We start from the raw sequence: 22,950 nt of genomic DNA on the forward strand, positions 1-22,950 counted from the left end.
TTTTTATAGTGGTAGTGTTCTTTAGGTTCTAGGCCTTAAACTAAATTTTATAAGTCACAGTAAACACAGTAACTGTTAGTTGTGTAATATTTTGTAAACACCTTACAATATATCAGCAACCACTCAAGTTACACATGTAATGTTAGCAGCATTTTATTTATCTAGCTGAGAGCTTTCATATGAGGCTAAGGAGGCCTGTCTGTGTTACCTGGTTGTTGAGATATTTAGAAAATGAGAAAAAATTAATATAATAAAAACAACAAATATCTCTTTACCTGTACTAAACAGAGGTCAACTGTTAATGCAGTTGAGTTTGCCATTGTGTAAGCTTTAAGAAGAAATCTTTTAAAACCTTGTGCATAGCATGGTTTTGGAATTATTGATGCAAACATGAACAAGCAATGGTTGCCGTCTAGAGGCATCAGCAGATGCATCTAGAGACATCACTCGGATGTAATGAGTTAATTAATCTTACTATATTTTCCTGACTGATCTAAACAATTACTATTCTCTGGTTACTTACTAAAGCAAGGCAAGATGAAGTGGGTGAGAGATCCTTCTATGTCAGGTTTCAAAACCAGACTGCTCTGAGACTTCTGTCTCATCTAGTATTAAAACATCATTTCAGTGTGGGATTCTAGAATGTCATCACATACATCTGGTCATCTGACTTCTGGTTTCCATACTACCCCCTTTACTAGAAATGGAACCAGAATCTCACACATATGACTTTACCATACACATAGATAGAGCTTTGCTAAGATGTGTTATTACACGTGGAAGCCATAAAAACCATTTCAACACTTCCACCCTTCCAGAGTAGCAAGTAGTTCACTGATAAGAACAATACAGCAGAATTCCTAGTCCTTATTTTCACAAATGTTTTGTGTCTGGCTGCAATCAGAACTGTAAGATGCACTCTATATGGCCTACACCAGATAATTTAATTTCAAACTATTTTTCAAAGTTATCTGGACTGAGATTAACCTCTTCTCTCCAACTAACCTTTCTTACAATATTAATTTCAACAGTTACAATACAGTCTAACATACAGCTGTATTTCTTTTTCTATCCAGCATGGCTCCCTAGTGGTACATTTTTAACACAAGCAACTTTACAAATACATTTTCAACACAAGCACCTGTACAAATCAAAAAACAATGTGGATGGAAAACACTGGCTTTTCCAAGCAGCACTGATACTGAACTCTTCACAGTTCTGGGAACATTAACACAATTACCATTTATAGCACTTTTTATTGTCTGCTGCATGTTGTTTACTGTATTTTACTGCTAAAAACTAATCTACACAGTTGTACTAAAATTGTCAACCCAGAGCTTGTTAAATCCCATTTGTTACTGTCACACTGTTTGTAAAGCTGTTTTAGCTAGTTACTGACACAGTGTTTGTAAAGCTTTTTTAGCTAGTTTTACTGTGTGAAAGGTATTAACTGGTAATGTTCTCCATTTGTTAAGCATCTGTTTGTTTGTTCTGATTTTCTGCCAAAGAGTGTATCATATAGCTGATTTGTTTGCAGTTAAAAGCATTTTCTAGAGCCTCCTTGCTCCTTTATCTATTTAAAACTTTCATTTAGTGGCTCACTGTTGTTTTTTCTGCTATGATAAACATTTCTGTAGTGTTTTCTGCCTAAAATAGTGTAGCTAGTAGCTGTAGCATAGTTTCCCAAACTCCCTCCCTATTGGTGTCTTGTTCTTATACTTGGTGGCTTTGCAGTTGTCCCTAGTGTAAATTTGATCTGGGACACTCCTCCTAGTCTAGTGTCATTACCTCATTCTACCTAATACAGACAGAACATTTGAGAAGGCCAACCCTCTTAGTTTCTTAGCCTTGAATTATCTTCTGTTCCTCCTTTCTCCCTTTCCACTTTACTTAAAATTAAAAAAAAATTATTCAGCTGCTTGCCACTTTTACAGTATTTGTGTTTCCTCCACCAGCTCTATTACTTCTTCCTGTTTATTTCTGCTACTTGGTCTCTAAAGTGTTCAATTGCATCTTCTCTGCTGCATTTATTACTGCTGTTTTTAGTCTGTTTAAATTTTAAGTGCTATTTAAGCTTGGCAGATCCAGTTTTGGTATGCTGCAGACTACAAGAGCAACAGGAAGGTGAAAGAGATACTCTAAGTACCTCCATTTTATTTTTTTCATAATTTACTGCTCTCTAAATTTGTTTTTTGTAATTTTTAATTTATCTGCATTTATTTAAACTGTATTTGCCTTAATATTGTTACACACTCAAGTGTGCTAGTTTGTACTGCATTTAAAGTGTTTTTGCTACTGTTTTAACTGCTTTTCTTCAAAAAAAAAAAAAAACAGACAAAAAAGGGTTCTAAGCTTGTTTCCTGCCTTTCCTGTAACTAGTCTAGTCCAGATACATATTTGCTATATCCAGGACTGTTTTGTAAGTTTTTGAGTCCCCCAGACTTTTCTGTGTTGGAGTGAAGCCTTCTAGTTTATCAGTGGGAGTGGTAAGCACTAGGTAGCCTAGCTGCCACAAGAGGAGTGGTTTTTGGCCCAGAAATTGTAATTTATTGGTCGTTTGGGCTGCTTTTCCATGCCTTTCAATTTTTTTTGGTTTAAAAGCCCATGTTTGCATGGGTTTGCACTTGTTTAATCTCAGTGGATCCAGTTTTGGCATCCTGCAGACTACAAGAGCTACAGGAAGGAGAAAGAGATACTCTAAGTGCCTCCATTTTGATTTGTTTCATAATTTACTGCTCTCTGCACTTGTTTTTTGTTGTTTTTAATTTATCTGCATTTATTTAAACTGTATTTGCTTTAATATTACTACACACTCAAGTGTGCTAGCTTTTGCTGCATTTAAAGTGTTTTTTGCTACTGTTTTAACTACTTGTCTGCAAAAAAAATAGCAAAATAAAGTTCTAAGCTTGTTTCCCACCTTTCCTGTAACTAGTCTAGTCCAGATAAATATTTGCTGTATCCAGGACTGTTTTGTAAGTTTCTGAGCCCCCTAGACCTTTCTGTGTTGGAGGGAATCCTTCTAGCTCATGTGTGAATGGAAAGGACTAGGTAGCCTACGTACCACATGAGGAGTGGTTTCTGGTCCAGAAATTGTAGTTTATTGAATGGGTAGTTTTTCCATCTCTTTCAACTTTCTGGTTTAAAAGCCTGTGTTTGTGTAGGTTTGCGCACCATGCAGCGGTGATTAGCTGAGGTAAACTATTACCGGTGCAGAAAGTCTGCTCTTCAATTTTTCCCTTAGAACATGATTTTTCTTTTACTTCTTGTACTTCAATTAGCTTAATCAGTTAGCACTTTAACAGGCTTTTGTAGCATTTATTGTAGCATACTTAGGTGCTATCATCACTGTTCCTACCCAGTAACAGCACCAGTACTTATTAGTTATGACCACCTATCCTGGTATGATTGTAGGGCAATTTCTTGTGCTTTCTCCTGCTAACCTGGTGCCCTTGAGCATTCTGAGACAGTGTGTCAACTGTCTAATGTACACAGACAACTCTCTTCTCTTACCTCCCAACACTCATACATGTGAGAGATGCACTTATATCACCAAACTGGAAGCAGTGCCACTCCAACCAAGACTGGACTAGCTGGTCAAGAGGAGAATGTCAATACCTGCAACTCACTACATAGAACACAGAGTCCTCCAAAATACCAGCCATCACAATCCACACATAGAAACACAAACCATACACCCACCTTCATGGAGGCTCTCAATAAAAATGTATCCAAACAACAGAGACCCCCGAGACAGAAACACACTCAACCACCACAACACAACACCACCCCCAGAACACATAGCTCACCACCACAGTACACACCTATGAACCTATGGGCTCGGCTTGTAAAGGCTGCAGTGCTATTAGCCTAGTACACACCTATGAACCTATGAACCTACCTCCTTTTCATCATTCTGAGAAATTGTTATAAGAAAAATTAAGATCAAAAGCCCTTTCTTCCTTCCCACTTTGCTTGCTGTTATTTGTGAGAACCTCCAGTATTGTCTTCTGGGGCAGGTGCAGACAATACACAGTAGAGTGTGTAGTATAATTGGCAAGGATTTGAATCTGGCAACATCTGTCTGTCAGATAACTGTCATACAGGAGTGGCTTAGCCAAAGATAGCAGTTCTGACACAGGCAGAGGGCCACATTTTTAAGGTATCACACTCCAAGTTAGTGAATCTATATCCATTATAGTAGGAAACCGATGTAATCACTTCAAAAGTGTTCTTCGTAGGACAACCAATATGCCTGTTTCTGTGACATCAATGGTTGATGCACATTTCCCTACAATATGCCCTGGCATGTGTTTCAAATGCTGAGTATGTAATTGCTCACAGTCATTACTTATTTTCCAAATAATAATGCTCTGTATTGCATGCCCTTATACAAGAATACACATATCACTGTAATTATTTTGTTCACACTCCAGCACCTTATAGGAGACAAGGGCTTCTATAACAGTTTTTAATGTGTGGCATGCTACAAAGTCATCAGAAAGTGTGAGTGAGCCTATGTCATGACATTTTCTTGTAAGTATGTGCTGTTTAATTGAAGTTATGTTACTCTTTGTTGAAATTCCTTGTTAGCATGCCCAGTATAATGATGTAATAGATGCAAGCCATGTAGCAAAGGGACCTTTAGCTATCAAATGTCATGAGATGTCTCTTTTCATTTCTTGTTCTTAATCAGAACTTAATTAAATTATCCTTTCTAATGTTGGCTTTGCCAATGTTCGTGCAGTGGAGTTACTGACCTACGGGCAAAGGATAACAATATTTGTCACAGGCTGGTGTACATTTGGTGTATGTGCAATGTAAATGTATAAGGGGTCACTTAGTAATACACATATATGCTTCCATTGGATATGTTGTATATTATTGTATTGTCATACAGTTCTTAAGGATAGGCATACCACGTCAAGGCCATTAGAGCAAATAACTCATACACTTACATTGACACAAATGCATCATTGTCACAAATAATTGTAGCACAACAGTTGCTACTTTTGCCCATTAGCTGAGGTCTTAACAGCATACTGCTAGCATGTAATTTTATTTTGCCCATGTACATTTGTAATATACACAGAAATACATTTTAGGCATATTAATATACATCATGACATTGAGAAACACAGCACTTTTGTCAGGGGACAGACTACACTTGACTTGTACCTTGACTTATGTGCATTTTCACATATGCCATATTAGCATAACTCATACTGCATGTACATATGTCGCATCTGCTATAGTTAGATAAATGTTAATATCTATATGAGATCATTATTCTGTTTATATCCTGCTCAATGTGACACCTATGAATGTGTCATGTTCATCAGCATTTTATACATATATAGACAGCACGCATTAACACACACTAACTTTCTACCACTGGCAACATGCATGCTGTTTAAAATGTTTTATTTCATCCCTTAATACGATCATTGCAATGCCTGCATGTGATTTTTATCCATATTTCCACACTATTACAGGTGTGTACACTGCCATAACAACCATTAGTAAAGGCAGTGTCACCCACAGAATTCATTAACCTGCTTGTGTGTTGTAACATTAACCAAGCGGATGTCATTTATTTCCATTAATCACGCCCACAGTGTACATTCCAATGGCCAAGAAGTTCAATACAACTGCCACACCTGTGTAGCTAGGCATTGTCAATACAATCATGTGAATGACAGAATTATTAATTACCATGTCACAAAACATGTATAGTGGCAATCATACATTTAGATTTTATGAGTGTAATTATGTTTATAATTTACATTAATTTAGAACACATGCTTGACTAATACATGTTTAAATGTATGATAACCTTTCTATAGTTACAAGTGCCAACAGATGGCTCAGAAATGTCCTCCTCTGATGTGGAGTAGAGTTCATTGACTTGTGTTTATTCATGATGAACTGGAGATTACAGCATAGTGCCATTTACAAGATATACCTTTCTGCATACACATCTAATATGCAATAACTGCAGTATATGCAAATATATACTCATATAGCTACTGTCCTTGTTAACCGTTCTCTGAAATCAGTATTTGATAGACATGTATGACATTTGTTCTCCTTTGTTACTCTGTTGGGTAGTGTCCCTCTCAAATGATTTGACAGCATTTAAGTTTTTATTTATGTACATGCAGCAATACAGTGAACAGGATTATTTTTATTACACCTATATGAAGAATTACTGCTGACCCAAATGCTGTTTATGCAATAATTATATTTATTACCTGACTAAAGTTTCCCTGTTTAGCTTCCCCTGCTTCTTATTTGTGCACTAATCCCTATACGTGAATAACACTTGCCCATTAACTTTCCCTGCATCTTACTTCTTTCATTAAACTTGCCCTTACCTTGTAATATAATATAATTACTAATATCTATAGCAGTAGGTATACCTTCAAAGTAGCACTAGCCTACGGTCAGTATTCTGGGATAGACTACTGGTGCATTAGTTGCACTGATTTTTATTAAATGAGTAAAGAAGTCCAAAAAATTAGTATAAAGAACTAAGGAATTCCAGAACACAGGCATCAAAACTGGAGCAAAATTTGGACCAAAGAAGAAAGTCCAAGCAAATGTAATAGTTCTAGTGATTTTCTTGCTGATCATGCAAATGGTATCCCGACAGAGTAAAGGAAATCATTCTCGTCATAATAATGTTACTTTTTTGGCCAGTAGTCAATTGTTTTTGCCTAAAGCAGAAAAGAGGATGTGCAGGGCCAGAATAAGGTACTTAACAACATGATTGGGTGATGCTATCTGGTCTGTGCTTGCTGGGAAGAGAAGTATTAATGAAATGAAGACTGTAACTGGTCTTGTCTTAGAAAAAGAGATGGTAGCTCATTGTCATTTCATACTAGCTCATGACTGGAAGGTCATAATGGCAACCATAAAGATATGCTGCCATCTGTGTATGGCTGCACGTAACACCTGGACTCTTCCAGTCATGATCAGGTATGAACTACCAATGTGCCACTATCTATGCAAAATGTCTGCATGGACATATACGTGTTCAACAGATCTTTATAAAGGATTTAATGATGTTTACCCAGTCCAGAAGAGGCTTATTAGCAAGCTGGATGGCCTAGTGAACAGGAAACACAGCAATTACTTTTGGTTCATGGAGCTGCTTGAAAAATAGAAGGCATTATCTTAATGCAGTAACTACATGACAATCACAGAGGATACTGAACACCACAGATGAATTAAAAGTTAAAAGTATGTCTCTTAAAACAACAAATGTTCCCAGGTGTACATAGGGATGTTGTTGAATTTTGTAAACAAAGATGCTTTTCTAATAAAGAAAACTACAGAAACTCTAGGTAAATGATTGCATGTCAGAATGACAGACATGTACCTGAATACTCCAAGAATTATCTTTTTGCAATTGGGTTTTGTGTCATTAACTACAAGAGTAAATTAGGCTAGCAACAAAGATATGTTACAGTTTCCTTCTCTATTGCAATGGTTAGTAGGGGCAGATGACACTCCTTCATCAACACAGATGAGGTGGAAACTTTTCTGAGTAAGATCGTGTCTTAAGGATCAGGGCAGAAGAAGAAAAGTGCAGTCAGCTTAAGATAAAGCATTAAATGGCCCAAAGTCTGAAGGCAGACCTTACTGCACATACAGAGAAAAAGGAGGCAGTCAGCACACTCAGTTCCATGCAAATTTCTTCATGAAAAAGGTAGGAAACTGTTAACATGCAACTAGGCCACCAATGGACTAATAGTAGTGGGCCAGGACATGGCACCAAGCTGTGTGTCACACCACACCTCTCAAGTGTCCAGATTTTTGCAGAATGCCCAGATTTTTGCCTTATATTTTCTGTCTGCTCCTCATAAAATGTTGGTTTTCTGGCAAATCACTGATAAAATATCGGGGACTGAATTCAGAAAATAATGACAGACGTTTAAGGTTCGAATTTCATAGCCATTAGAAAATTCATGCTAATGCAAACCTTTAATTCTATCAACTTTCTAAGTCTGTAAGAGCAATATGTAAAAAATTGTCTATATTCCTCCCCCCATGTTTTATGGATTCATCCAGATTTCTTGCCCTAAGAGATTAAGAGGTATGTGCCTTGCCTATTGCTCTACAGAGCAAATATGGCTATATGATGGCAGAGGAGAAAAAATATGTGTCAACAGACAAATCTCTGAAGAAAAGAAGAAACAGGTACTAGCAAGCTGATGAATCCCATGGGGTATAGCTGACGAAGCCTACCATGGCTGTTTGAGACAAGAAACAATCATTATAATCAATGGAAAGGTCAACAGTGAAGGGAGAAAAGTGTTTCCTTTCCAAAATAAATGCAGAAGGACAGATTAACTATTTTTATTTTAAGAAGGTAATTGTTGGCTTCTTGTTACCCTCTCACATTAAGTAAGACACTGGAGGTTCAGAATAAATTAGGGGAAGTGTATTGCTTTGAAAGTTTGGAGTATATTAATTATTTTTATATGTGCACAGTGAAATGTCTAATTTACCTAAATATTTGATCACTGTGGTCATTTGCTAGTATAAATAAAATGTGCATATTGCTTAGCAAACTAAAGATTTAAGCAAATTATTATTTTTTGGCTTACTTTTTCACTCCTTGGAGCTGACCATCAGCTACATCTCCTCTCCCACAAGGTCTGCCAAACTCTCCTTAATATCACTGAATTAATGCCATACCTTGTTCAGGACCAGTGAGGAGATCAAGGCACCTGGGATAGTATCACACTAACCCCATTCCCCCAACACTCATATCGTCTGAGGGGGTGGATGACACTAAGCTTCAAGGCATACAGTTGACATCTCTGTGTGTGACTCTGACAGAGTGCTGTCCCCCCACTCCTTGTAAACTGTACTCTTTATGCATCCCTGTCCTCTACCAGGATCAACCACAGAGGTGTGCCTGAACATATGCCCTGTTCACATAATGGGCACACACATCCTTTTTACCAGTAACATAAAGAGCTTGAGCTGTTAATCAAACCCAGGTCACTTGTGCCATAGTCAAGGCTTCATCCTTGGATGCCATCAGTGTAGCTTTAAGTAAGTTATATTACTAATGAGGTTAAAAAGAGATGCACAGTTGATAGCAGTCTGTGCTATCTTTCAGTGGTGGATCTTCTGCAGACAGTGAAACTGACTTAATATGATCAGATCATGTCAAAATGTAAGTGTTTTGAGGGGACTATGCTGAACTCATTCAGACTCATTTCATGAAGATTCAGACCCTTTACTCTACTGTTATGTGACCTCAGAAGTAATTTATAATACGTTTGGAAGTGTTAAGGTAAAGTTCCTCACATTTGGGAGGCTAGGGATAAAACACCCTCTAAAATACTGATTTTTGTTCCAGTTTTGATGAGCTGAGTTATGACGACCGGTACTGAATCAAATGTGGAGGAATAGCACTTCCAAAGGAAACACAATGGCTAGGGGTGAGCAAGGTGAAATTAAGTACGAACCAAAGAGTGCAGGGTGAAGGAGTATAAACTTATACTGTCCTAAGGTGATGGAAAATGAGGATAGTTTCATAGAAAATTGCTAAGCATGCAGTCCAGGAGACCACTTATGAGCCTAGTCCAAAATTTCCAATTGCTCCATAACACTATCTGGTTAAGTGACCTCCTCAATGTCACACAGTTGGCAAATGAAAGCTAAGTGAATCTAACCCTGTACCACCGAAAGTAGCTTGTTAACAGTTCATAGTTTTAATAATCTGCACCAACTGCCAGATGATAAACAAGTTAATGAAGCAGTGATGCAATGAGTGCTTTAGGAGGAGGAGAAACACTAACCAGGAAATAATAAAACTGACATAAGTCTATTGACAGGTTCCACCAGATTAAACAAGTTGAACCAACCCTTGATTCTGAAATGCTGTGCCACATGCCTTTGATGTGGAAAGAGTAATAGTGCAGTCTGTGAGCTCCAGACAAATGGCATTATGGTGGTACTTGGAAACGAATGGACTAAATATTAATCCCCAGGGAATAAGGTATAAGCATACTAGGGGGTGCATGCACATAATGGCATGTACTTTTCTTGTGCTGGTGCCACATTAAAGGTTTTTCCACCCAGTTGTCCGTAAGGCTTGGGAGATTTGTGGAAGGTGGCTTGGATGGGGATTTGTCGAAGTGGGTACTTGCAGCATGTGAAAAAGGGTTTGTGGAAGAGGGTGCATTCACTATCACCAGGGATCAGGATGTAAGCCACATTCCTTTGATTTTAAACTAGGACTGTGAATAACAACTGGATTCATAAATGCCTTCCACAATGCATAACAGAGGCAGCACAAAGGGCATCTGAGTTGCTGTATTACTGGAGCTCGATTCATAACCAAAGTTGTATTACTTGCCCCCTAACCAGTATCATAGATGAAGATGTGAATAGTGCATGGTGCAGCACTTCTGTATACCATTTGTAGGTTGCAGCAAAGGCACTATGAAAAGACTGTTTAATACTAGTACCTAAACAGGAAGCAGCAAGGTTAGTTCTGCAGTTGTGAGAGTCACTTTGCAAATCCTATAAGCCATCCAGTTAATGCAGGTCTCAGCACCACAAGTTTGTTGACCAGTTATGATCATATTAAATGGATGCATTGTAGGAGCTCATTGCTGGATTTCTCTGTAAAGCTAGATGTCCACTGAACTTATCAGTTTTCAGCCCCAAACATTACTTTGTCCAGTTATGAAGAGTATGGAAAACATCATTCATTCATTCTCACCTTCTTAATTTTATGCATTCATATCAACAACTTAAAACCCTCAAACCACCATGATTTCATACCTCATCATCTAAATGATAATACCACTGTAGCTGAGACTGACTCCCTTATTTCTGTCAGATCTGGTAATTACTGTATCTTTCACAAGCATTTGTACAGTCTTCTTCATTGCCCTGCTTTTAGGTCCATTTTATTAGAAACCAAGCAGTGAAATGGAAATCATTCATATGAAAACCAGATGATGTATCAAAAGGTGTTTCCCAAGGTTCTGTCTTGGAACTCATTCTCTGTCTTAACCAATGGCAGTTAGCTCTTAACTTGCACATAGATAAGTCTTGCACTGAGAAATGGCTTGCAAACCAATGACGTTGGTGTGGTATCTTGAAGATTTACCCATAGTTGGCATGATTTAATCTTGAAGGTGAAGCCCAAGTGATTAAATAAAGCCAAATGTGGGTAAATTTCAATATACCATACCACAGAGTTAGTTATTGCTATTATACAATGACATTATTTAAGAAAACAAATATTTACTTTTCTTAAATAATGTATTTGTATAATGCCTCCATGGTACCCTTCTGAGTTTTTCTGGTATGCTGGGGCTTTTTCTGATGTACTGCTCATGCGTATGAGACTTGTGTTCCCATACGTATGCAGTACATCAGTGCTGTGTAAATGTAGCAATGGAGAAAGGAAGATCTCCATTGCTTTTTTTTTTTTTTTTAATTTTGATTTCATCAGCCCGGAGGAGAGCAGCTGCAGTGGTCCATGGACAGCTGGCTACCGGGGGGGGGGCATCTGCTACAGAGCCACCACTGATACCAAATGAAGAGTTCATGTCCACTGTCAGGGATCCAGAGTGCTCAGTGGAAAGTGCACAACAACATCTGATTGACATTGGTGCTTCTGTTTCAGTTAGGAGAAGTATGTCCCAGGAGGAGCTTACAGGTAGGTTTACCTATCTCAATTGTTAAATATTTCTTGTATAGTAAAATATTGACAGCAATAATTATGTTTGTTTAAACAATTTTTGGGGGGAGGACTAGTTATAGATGAATAGTTAACAGCACATTCTGGTTCATTGCAAGTGGGCTTGGGATGGATGTGTCATCCAAGTTTTGTTAACTGTATTGTTAATGAACATATAAAGGGACAACATTTTAACAACCTTTGTTACTGTTAATTGTGATGATAGTGTCCTTACCTTTTGCTTAACTTCTTCTGTGACTATCCTTCCTAGGAACTCTGGAGTCAGCTGCACATATTAAGCCAGACATTTTTATTTCAGTAATTTTGAGCAGTTTGCAGAAATATTTATTTTATCCCTATCTGTGATGTGGATGTCAGGACTGTCTGTGTATTGCTGTACTGTCTATACTAGTGGCACCACTGTTAGTTTGCTTGCATACTTCTGACTATGCCAGTGTATAGATGCCAGAAATGCTTCTCATCTTTGAAAGACCATCGACAGAAGCAAAGTGCACCTCTGTTCAACCAGCTGCTTTAACAGCTGTTAGCCACTTCACCATGATACATTGTTTTAAACATTTCATCAAAACATCAACATTTAAGTTCATGTTTATTACAGTTCTTATTTCTTAAGGACTTTACACCAAAACCATCTCTCAGACAGTTTAAACAATTATTACAAACAAGTAAAAATAACCACAAAATATGAAATGATTTGCTTGCTGATTAAAACAAATATGACTGTGGTTAAAGCAAACAGTATTGCACCATAATACAACAATTTAACACTGTATAAATCAACACTGTAACATTGTTTCAAAAATTGTGCAAACTGATAACTGGTGCTGCCAAACACCATTAAATAGACTCTAACCAGTATAATATCTTAAAAATGTTGGAGTCATGTCCCAGCATCTTCATCTTATTCTGACAAAACTTCCACAAATGAACTAGTGTCCTCTTCCCCATTGGAGCAAAAAGCAAATTATGAGGGCAAGCTTTAAATTATAAATGAAGCATTCAAACAATTAGCTGCTACATTCCATGCTCAGGAAATAAACAAAAATGTATGAGTCAGCAAATCAGATTCCAACACAGCCTTACTCTAAACTTGCCAATGCGGACACCAGGAAAAAGTTGAAGAATGTCTCTCCAGTTTCTCAGTTCTTCATTAGCAACAAAGTATGCCTCTCCTCCAAATACCAGTTAACTTCCAAAAATTGCTGCATGAAATACACTAGGGCTAAAATCACAACTCCAGCTCTAATAATCAGTCCACCTTCTTTATTCCTTTTCCATTCAGTACAATCGGGTCTATATTAAATCACCAAAGAGGCGTTTCAGCGAACACCTCTTCACTGACACATAATGAACACACACACTAAACCCACGATCGTTCAAAAGAGCGATTTCTTTCCCAGGGAAATAAATCACTTGGCCATCCCCATAAGTTTGTCATTATCCCTACTGTAGTGCGATCTCAGAGTTGGTATATTTAGTTAGGGGGTGCACAGTTTCCCATGTTGGGGGTTGCTATGTTCCTAATTATGTGTTTTTTGTTTTTAGACAAGTGATTTCTTTCCCAGGGAAGAGGTGTTTGCTAAAATGCTTTTTGGTTATTTAATATAGACCCATACAATCAATATATCTCTCAGTATGATTTCACATACATTAACAGAAATGAAAACAAACCTTAGGAACAGTTTCTAGTATGCATATGTTTTCTTCTCAACAATTTTCATTCATTCCAGCATTAAATCAGTTGCTCAGTTTGTGTCCCCCCTTTAAGCATCCCTCCTCCCCTAAATATTATTCTGCAGATGTTTCTACAAATTTCATTTATTTCTATGAAGTTTGCCTGTTCTCCATTCTAAAAATTCCTACCTTCAGATTGGTTTAGATTTTTATTTCCATTTTCTAGTAAATGTTTTTTTTTTTGGGGGGGGCACATTTTTTTCTTTGTAAGCATGAGGTATATTACAACTGCCAAAGCTGAAATATGTTTCATAGGATGAAAGGCTAATAGGAAATGCAAGGCAATTGAACCATATAACCATTTATAACATGCCAGTACCCACCTGCAGACTGAACCTCCTCTCCCTCTAAGGCTTTAAAAGGGTAGTACACTTGGACAGCTAAAACATCCCTTGAATTTTAAAGAATTATGATTAGATCTCGTTATAACCATTTGTTATGTGTTCTCAAAACTGAGTTAACAAATTCACCTCTTGAGCATTTTGACGTGAGTCTATTGAATTCATTTTTTTAATAATCCTGTGTGTTTATCATATATAGCAGATAGGGAAAAATATCAACTAACCTATTTCACCCCAGTGCTTCCATATTATTCCTGAAAAAGACACATTTCCTAGTGGTGCTGTCCTTAGCTTTTAGCCTTCTATCTCCAGAATGTGGAACACTACCTCTCATAATGTAGAAAAATCTGACAAACTATAGAACTTTTACTAGCCACTTCAATTAAATAGCTCACAGCATGGTTAATAACTTTCTTCATAATTTCCAAAAAGTTCCTAGAGTGAATTAATTTGATTAATTATTATTTACCATGATCATTTATTAAGGGTTGGAAGGGTGGCTTAATGGTTAATGTGTTTGCTTTACAAACACAAGGTGCAGGGTGTGAGTCTCACAAGGGATAATTGGCTAGGCTTAAAATGGCTTGCAAGGGCAGTTTGCCTAGTGCTAATCTATGAGCCTATATCCTCTGTGAAAACAACTTTGTGATGGAACCTGTCAATTTACAGAATGGAACATGGATTTCTTAAGACTTAAGAAGAGGTGCTTTCCTCATAATGAGGTATAACTGAGGGGCACGATGTTTGTATGGTTGCTAAAGAATAAAGCAAAAGGAAATAAACAAAAAATACTCCAGCATTTTAGCAGGATGGATGTGCAACACCTCTTACCAAATACAGTTGGAGACAGAAGGATAAAAGAAGTATGAGCTGCTGGTTCTTTTAATTTGCTGTAGAACTAGAAAAAGATGCAGTCTGTTATACATTGGGAAGAGATGTTGTGGGGTGAGAAAGAGTGGGACTGCTTGCTCAGTCAATCAGAAAACACCTGGGTTTTGTTTTGCTGGGTTTTTGAGGTTCAAGGTACTAATGTGGTAGAATATATGATGTAGGACCCTTGAGAAGAATGCTTGGAAAGGAGTGTATGAAGCCCTAAAATGTCTATAATGGAATGGGCTGTGGTATGTTGGTCCATAATTATCATGTCAAATGGAGATCCACAGCCAAGGAACAATAAGAAAAGCACAATGTGAAGTGAGTAGTTTCAATGGAACTAGCTCTAGTCACAGCCCAAGTGTCCCAACAGAAGTTAATCATGCTAATTTGTAAAAAAACACATCAGACAGTTGAGGTGGGGTCCATTTAGCCACTATTGTCAGACTGTTTTGTGGTTTACCTGCTTGCTATGAAGTATCTGATAAAGATATTTGCATTGCATCTATTTTAGCATCACCTGAATTCTAGAGAGCAGAATGATTACAAAACACCCCTTACTTTCTTGTGTCATATTTGGTGAGACAGTCGATTTTGCCACTAAAAATAAAGCTGTGCAAAATGCTTACCATCCAGTTTGTTTCAAACTGGCTTCTAGCATTTGGGGGCCATTAAAGTAAAGTGGTTCTGTCTGTTTTCACAAACTAACTGCAAAATGTTTCAGAATGACAAGTAGCATTGTAGAAGTACCCAACACCCTAGATTTTATTACACACACACACACACACACACACACACACACACACACACACACACACACACACACACACACACACTCACAAACATGCATGTGCACACACACCTCTACATCTCCCACACATGCAGACATGAACATTTTAACCTATGATTTAATATGTATCTATAAATGTTTTCTTCTGCCCCCCACCCCCGTACCTTTTTTGTTAACTTATTAACAGAATGGATTCAACTACTCCATGGTCATGACTCTGTTCTACACAAATATTTGTCTAAAACATTTCTTCAGTCCCTTCTTTTCTTGCATGACAACAGCAAGAATGAAGTGTAAACAAATTCAAATAATGCATACAATGTAATATAAAATGGAAAGAAATATTTTTGTTCTCATCTGATTACTATTGTTTGATATTGGGTAAGGGAAATCATACCACTATTCAGTACATTTTTACTAAAGGACAACAAATGGCTTGCTGTCTGTAAATATTTTACAGGCACTTATCTGTTCTTTTCCTACTGAAACATTACTTGTGGTGAATAAAAGAGTCAGGAAGGCCTGTAATGCTAGAAAAGAGTTTAGTTACATATTATTGGCCAATAACGGTCTGCTATCATGGAGCCTCCCACTGATTGCTCAAACTCAACATTCACTGCGGACAGCTGGAAAATAAATAGTTGCATCTTATCTGAAACAAGTGCTGTGGTTTCTGCTTAGTATGTTGTCAGGGTGTTGGTCAAGGGTTCTAAGACAGATTTGGGTGTCAGAATTTAGGACTTGGAGCAAAGCAGAGGCAATGAAGAAGGCTGCACAGAAACAACTGCCAAAAGTATATATCACTAGACAGATCCCGCCTGAAGGAATGAAGATAATCACACAATCTGGCATGTAAGTTTCTTATTTTGCATTTTTTGAAAGAGTAAAACATTGTACAGGTGAAAGTATTTTGCTATAAAATTCATTATAATCATTGTCTGTTACTGTCTAAAATCTCTGTTGTAAAATAATGATCTCATGCAATCTGCCAACACCAGCTGAAAATATTATTTTACTGCATAAGGGATGTAAAATCAGATGTTACAGTCAGCATCTGGTCTTTTATTTTAGTAGCATGAATGTTGCTCACTACATCAGCATTCCATGTGCCTAAGCAGTCCTAAGATGTCTCTAGGCTTCCATGGAATGCCTTTTTCAACCCATAGTTCTGCGTCTTCCATCAGTTTTAAAGGCGTTGTGAATTTTAACACAATCCCCTACATAGAAAGGACGTCAGTACTACAAAGACCCTTTAGAAGGGGGTGAGGATTTCAGATGCAGGCCATTTCCAATAGCCCAACTTTTCATAATATTGCTTTGGCCCATGGATTTGTTGTATTCCTCAACGTAAAAAGTTACAGAGAGTCTGCACTGCCTAAGCACATGCTTCCTTTTATGCAACAGCTTCTCAACTCCCACAAAAAGCAACTGATGGTACTTGTTAAGACTTTAGGCAAATTGATGAGTGGTGGGAGAAAAGAAACATATGGGCGACCATGTGCCAGACTAGTAAAGAACCATGTTACTCCAAAGAAGAGTAAAAAAAGAAAAAAAGAATAGATAACTACGGGTAGCTGAGATCAGCTTTCTCATAATTTGCCAGTTCTGCGAAGAAAAAGTGATAAATCAATTGGTGTATTTCATTTATTTATTTAGTCATTCAATCATTCGATCATTCATTCATTCATTCATTTATTCTATATTTTTTATCGGGACAGTCTGACTGGGCTTAGGGAGCCATTTTCATTGGAAGCCCAGGGAGACAAATCTGCAGTGAATAATAACAACAGAGTTATATTGTTTTATCAAACATAATATTCTGCAACTTTACTTATAGAAAACAGCACGTATTGTGCAAAACACAATTCTGTGTGCACATGTATACACATACACATTTACTCAGTTCTTTTTTTTTACCTATTTGTTAACCATGTAATCCCACTAGACAAACTGTTCCTTTTCAGGGCAATGTAAAAGCATTATCTTATTAAGTGACTTGCTCAGAATTGTACATTAGGCAAATGGAGGTGGAAAGAATCAGGCCCTATACCCTTGACTACAAGAAGCAGACCAGAGCCTTAATTCCCTGCACTGACTGCCAGACTAGGTATGATTACTTATATGCACAGAAATTAAAAAGAATGGATAGACATTATATGGTTAGCCTGGTTAAGAACTGAAAAATATAGCTATATATATCATATTTGAGGTAAGGAGTGTTGGGTTAGTGACTGATTAGTGCTTACATGCATGTAAGATGTTAGTTGTTTAGAAAAACGTCGTTGAGTTTGTTTCTCATCAAAATGAAGTAATGGAGTACCATAGTTGCACCACAGTAATTGGGTGTAAGGAGTCAGCTCATTTATTATTTCATTTTTGTGTGATTACTTGGCTTTGGTAAGAGGATCTTAATGGCACTAGTGGATTACACTGCCTGACTTTTGTTATTACCATTTATTTTCCCGGTTGACCTTGATGGAATCTAAACTTTCACTGGGTGTCCTGCTCTACACACATTTTGTACTGAAACACTGGAAGGTTTCATGATTGATTGAAAGACAAATGAAGGGCAAATTCTGTAGGTGGAGATTCAGTGCTGACATGAGTATATTCAGTGTTCAGAATATTATTGTTTTACTCCAAATACCAAACTGCATTTTTTTTTTAATTTTTGGTCATTTGCAGCATTTATTACCTACTATGTAACATACACATATGTATATTAAATTAACAGTAGTAGAAACAGCACTGATTCAAGTTGTAACAACCTATAGTCTCTTTTGGATGTTTATGCTAATTATCATATGAAATAGTTTAAACCAAGTTGTAAGATTAGTTTAGAGTTGACTATAAAACACTTCAAAAATAAGAGTCGGAAGAAATTACAGAGATGGTGCCATTTAAAACTGCGTTTATATCATTCTAAGTGATTTCTAAGTGAATTAAAATTTCATTAGTAATAACTGAAAGTGTCTATAGTTAAGTAGTAATAAACAGCAGGGCGTGATTTGCTGATGGATATTGTCACAACTCCAAATTGCATCGACAGGTATAAGGTAGGTTGAAAGTCTTATTCATCCACAAAATGGTTGTTTCCTAAATTATAATACAGTTTGGTGATCTTATTAAGCAGTACCTCTCAGTCAAGTTTGGGGAACGTTAGATTTAAATGTAATAGTATGGCTTATCTTGGGGCTTCCATCAAGCAAACCATGCTGTTACAAAGTTCGTCCAATATTATTATCAATATATTATTTGTCTTTATATAACATATTTAACAAAATATTTTAAATAGATAAGGGGGCAGATTCAGTAAACCCTACATGGTCTGCTAAGACCAAGTGTGAGTCACAGCTCTACATGCACATGGTAGCTCACCGTTTGAAATTCAGTAATCAGCTCTACATGGTGTGTAGAGCTGCACAAACATGGTAAACATGATGGTATGCCAATTACAGCATAAGCAGCTGAACTGTATGCTAATCAACCGATCCAACATGGATGAGCTATTCAACAAGCTATCAAGCAACCGTGTAGACCCAGTGCTGGATTTTCCTGAGAATTCCAAATGGAAAGGAGTCTACACAGAAAGAATGTTAGGGGCTGCTGTTGCTTTAATTCACGTGTATGTGCAACAGGCTGAAGTCTATGCTTCTGCTGCTAATAGACCACGGCCAAAAGGAGAACAGGTTTTAGTCCCTGTTTAACTTATCACAATCTGCATGAAATGTAAATTGTACAGTGCTACAGGGTGGATAGAGACACACTACAGGAACTTTGTTGTCCCCAACATAGTTTAAACTATTCCCTGCTCCACAAAGTCTGTTCTTCACTTTTTCCCTTAGAACTGTTCTAAATCTCAAAGTAAGCACTCTATTTTCATTCTAAAGACCTGCATTTAATCTTATAAGTAAACACTAACTAAAGCACTACACCCTCTTATACTCCTTATAAGTACTTGGCTCCCTATTGGTCCTTTCTGATCAGTCAAAAAACTGTTCCTTATACTGTTCTGGCATGTCCAATAGTCAGTTTCGGGTTTACTCTCCAGTCCAGCTGGTGAATCTGGGTATCTTGAGGCAATGTTACAACTGCCTTATGTACACAGACCACCCTCTCCTCCTCCCATGAAACTCAAATATATGTGAGAGATGCAACTATATAGCCAAACTGGAGGCTGAGCTCTCTCAACCCAGCACTGGTACAGTCAGTCAGGAGAAGGTAACCACACACACCACTATTCCAGTCTCACATAGACCTATCACATCAGCAAACCAAACACATAAACATTCAAAAACATACTCGGAGGCTCTAAATATAAATCTGCCAAAGCAGCAGAGACCTCCAAAGCAGACAACCAAGCAACCACTACCCCGCAACAATACCCACGTATCACATATTTCACAAAGTCAGTGTGCCACACGCCACAGCCCTTAAGGCTAAACAAAACACCTAACACACTTGTAATAGGGGACTCTATTGTCAGACACACTGACGTCCCTCTCACCAGACTGATCAAGGAGAAGGTCACTGTAAGCTGCCTGTCGGGTGCCAGGATCTGCCACATAACACAAGCACTCAGGTCACTCCAAAGCAAGTACAAATATGACTCTGTCATTGTCCATGCTGGTGTGAATGACCTGAGATGTACCTCCCTGGACTACATGAAAAGAGACATAGAGGAGCTCCCTGATCATGTAGCCCAGACCGGTATAACCCTGACCTTGAGTAGCATCTTGCCCTCACCAAGAATGATGCCACAGTATAAAGACAAAATGATCAATTTTAACAATTGGCTAAAGTATTGGTGTCATTCTAAGGGGATTCAGTGTCTGTCAGCCTGGAATGACATGCTTGACAAGCCACGTTGCTTCGCTAGGGACGGCTTGCACCTGTCACCCCTGGGCTTTCAAATACTGGCTAAGGCTCTTGTCACCCCCATAATGCCTTTTTTAGGCAAGGCTCAAAAGACAAACCCACCTCCATAGACAACACAAGAAAAAAAAAACTAAGGGTAATGCTGCTCAATGTCAGAAGTCTAAACCTCAAGATGCACTCACACGAGGCTCTCCTCAGTATGGAGAATATCAAGATCTGTGCAGTGACAGAGACCTGGTTCAAGGCCCAGAGAGCACCCCAGCACTACCAGGTTATATCTCATACCATGCTTTTCGGCCCCAAAACTCGGACCGAACCACAAAAGGAGGGGGAGTATCCATATTCATCAAAGATACCCATACCTCCAGGTTAGTGGCACTACACAAAGCATCGGAGACCATCCATGTACAGTTAACAGTGTGCAAAACTGCCTTTCAGTTTGTAGCCTGCTACAGACCACCCTCCCAAACTCAGGAACCCCACTCGGCCTTCCTGAGAACACTGGAGAATATGAAGGTCTCTCCAAACACAATAATACTGGGTGACTTCAACTACCCAAACATCGACTGGGAAAACTACTCAATCCCCAACACCCTTGCCCAACGGTTCCTAGAATTTATAAACTCAAATGCTATGGAAAAACTGTTCACCACTTCCACAAGAGGGTATAATATATTGGATCTGGTCATCATCAACATGGGGACTCTATGTTCCACACCAGAGGTATGTCCCTCATTGGTAAGATCAGACCATAAATTAATCTCACTGGACAGCCATATCCCATCCCCACCCCCAGCAAAGGAAATCACGGTGAAAAATTTCTCAAAAGCAAATTTCACACTTCTCAAAACTGAGGTGGAATCCTTCAAAGCCACAGGGCCAGTGGAAAATACTGCCTAAACAGCAGAATCCTTTACAAATGCATTCTATGGACACCTACAGGAATGCATGGATTGGGCTATCCCAAATAAAACCAAGACTCACTCCTCCAAAGGCAGGAGACCAGTCTGGTGGACCCCAGCCATAAATAAGGTATACAACAGAAGGAGGAAGTTACTACATGATAGAGCAAAATCCCAAAAAGGGAAGGCATCTCTGATCATTACTAGCAAGAAACTACGATCCCTCATAAAATTATCTAAGGCCAGCTTCGAAAGAAAAATTACACAAGTCACTAAAGATAATCACAAGGCCTTCTTTAGTTATGTCAGGAATCTGGGGGGCAACTCCCAGATATGCTCTGAGTTAGTACAAAATGACAAAAAATACACTGATCCCACAGACATTGCCAACATCCTGGCAGACAGGTTCAGTGCGAACCCCCTCCCTCCCCCCCAAAAGACCAAATGTCTATCCCAACAAAATGTAGCCTCCCTGACATCACAAATGCACAGGTGAGAGCTGCCCTCTGCAAAGTAAAAAACACAGCATCAATGGGACCAGACTGTGTCCCGGGCTGCGTCTTACATGAGCTCCAAAAAGAACTAAACCCTCACATAAAGTCACTGTTCAATCTCAGCCTTGCTACAGGATATGTACCCAAGGAATGACGTACAGCAACAGTGGTCCCGCTCCACAAAGATGGTGCCACAATGGACCCAGGAAACTATCGCCCTATACGCCTGACTAGTCTGGTCTGCAAAGCTGTGGAGCGTATCATCATGGAACTCATAAACAAGGACATTGGTAACCTCCAGACACTGGATCCCACCCAATTCGGCTTTGTTAAGGGCAGATCATGCCTCTTGAACCTGGTCGATTTCTTTGAAACAGTTATCAAGGCCATAGATGAAGGGAAGATAGTCCACACGGCCTACCTAGACCTCGCAAAAGCCTTTGACACAATACCCCACTCGGGCATCATAAATAAGCTCACCAGCTTAAATATCAAACCCTATGTCACAAGATGGATTGCAAACTAGCTCAGGGATAGAACCCACATGGTCAGTATTGCAGGTGCCATGTCAGACTCCAAACCAGTTACAAGTGGCATCCCACAAGGCTCATTCCTGGGCCTGTCTTGTTCGGTATATACTTCTCTGAGGTACAGGCTAATACGGGAGGACTATGGCTGACCAAGTTCGCAGATGACTGCAAGCTGGGCGCCATAATCGACTCTCCGGCTGACACAAGCATCCTCCAAAAGGGTCTCACAGAGATGGAAAACTGGTGCCAGAACCATGGCCTTAAGCTAAATGCCAAAAAGTGCATAGTCACCCCCTTCGGGAAAAACAAAGTGCCCACAAATTACCACATAGGTGGTAATCCATTAAGTACGGAAGAAGTAATTAGAGATTTGGGGACCCAAGTAGATAGAAACCTCTCTTTTGACAATCACATTGCCAGAGTGGTTAGAAAGACCTTCTATATAGCCCACCTTATCACGAAAGGGTTCACATCTAGAACAAGAGAGGTTATTGTGCCCCTCTGCTCATCACTCATCAGGCCCATAATTGAATACAATACCCCATTTGGGATGTACCTTACCCGACACCTGCAGCAACTGGAGAGGCCCCAAAAGTACCTCACCAAGAGGATCAAGTGACTCAAACAAATGCCCTATGCAGTTCAGCTAAAGAAACTCCAGCTCTACTCAG

At 38.6% G+C, this 22,950-nt stretch overlaps 1 protein-coding gene across 1 annotated transcript in view; it reads left to right on the plus strand.

Annotated features, from left to right (window-relative positions):
• The first annotated feature begins 16,103 nt into the window (after positions 1–16,103).
• LOC122791777 (glyoxylate reductase/hydroxypyruvate reductase-like) overlaps positions 16,104–22,950 on the plus strand; it is a 451,435-nt gene continuing 444,588 nt past the window's right edge. The window contains exon 1 of the mRNA XM_044059702.1: positions 16,104–16,327. Coding sequence (XP_043915637.1) covers positions 16,158–16,327 — 170 coding nt within the window. The 5' untranslated portion in view covers positions 16,104–16,157. The remainder of the gene's footprint in view (positions 16,328–22,950) is intronic.

This window comes from Protopterus annectens, chromosome 17.part0 (genome assembly GCF_019279795.1).
Source record: "Protopterus annectens isolate FY-2018-M chromosome 17.part0, PAN1.0, whole genome shotgun sequence".
Lineage (NCBI taxonomy): Eukaryota > Metazoa > Chordata > Ceratodontiformes > Protopteridae > Protopterus > Protopterus annectens.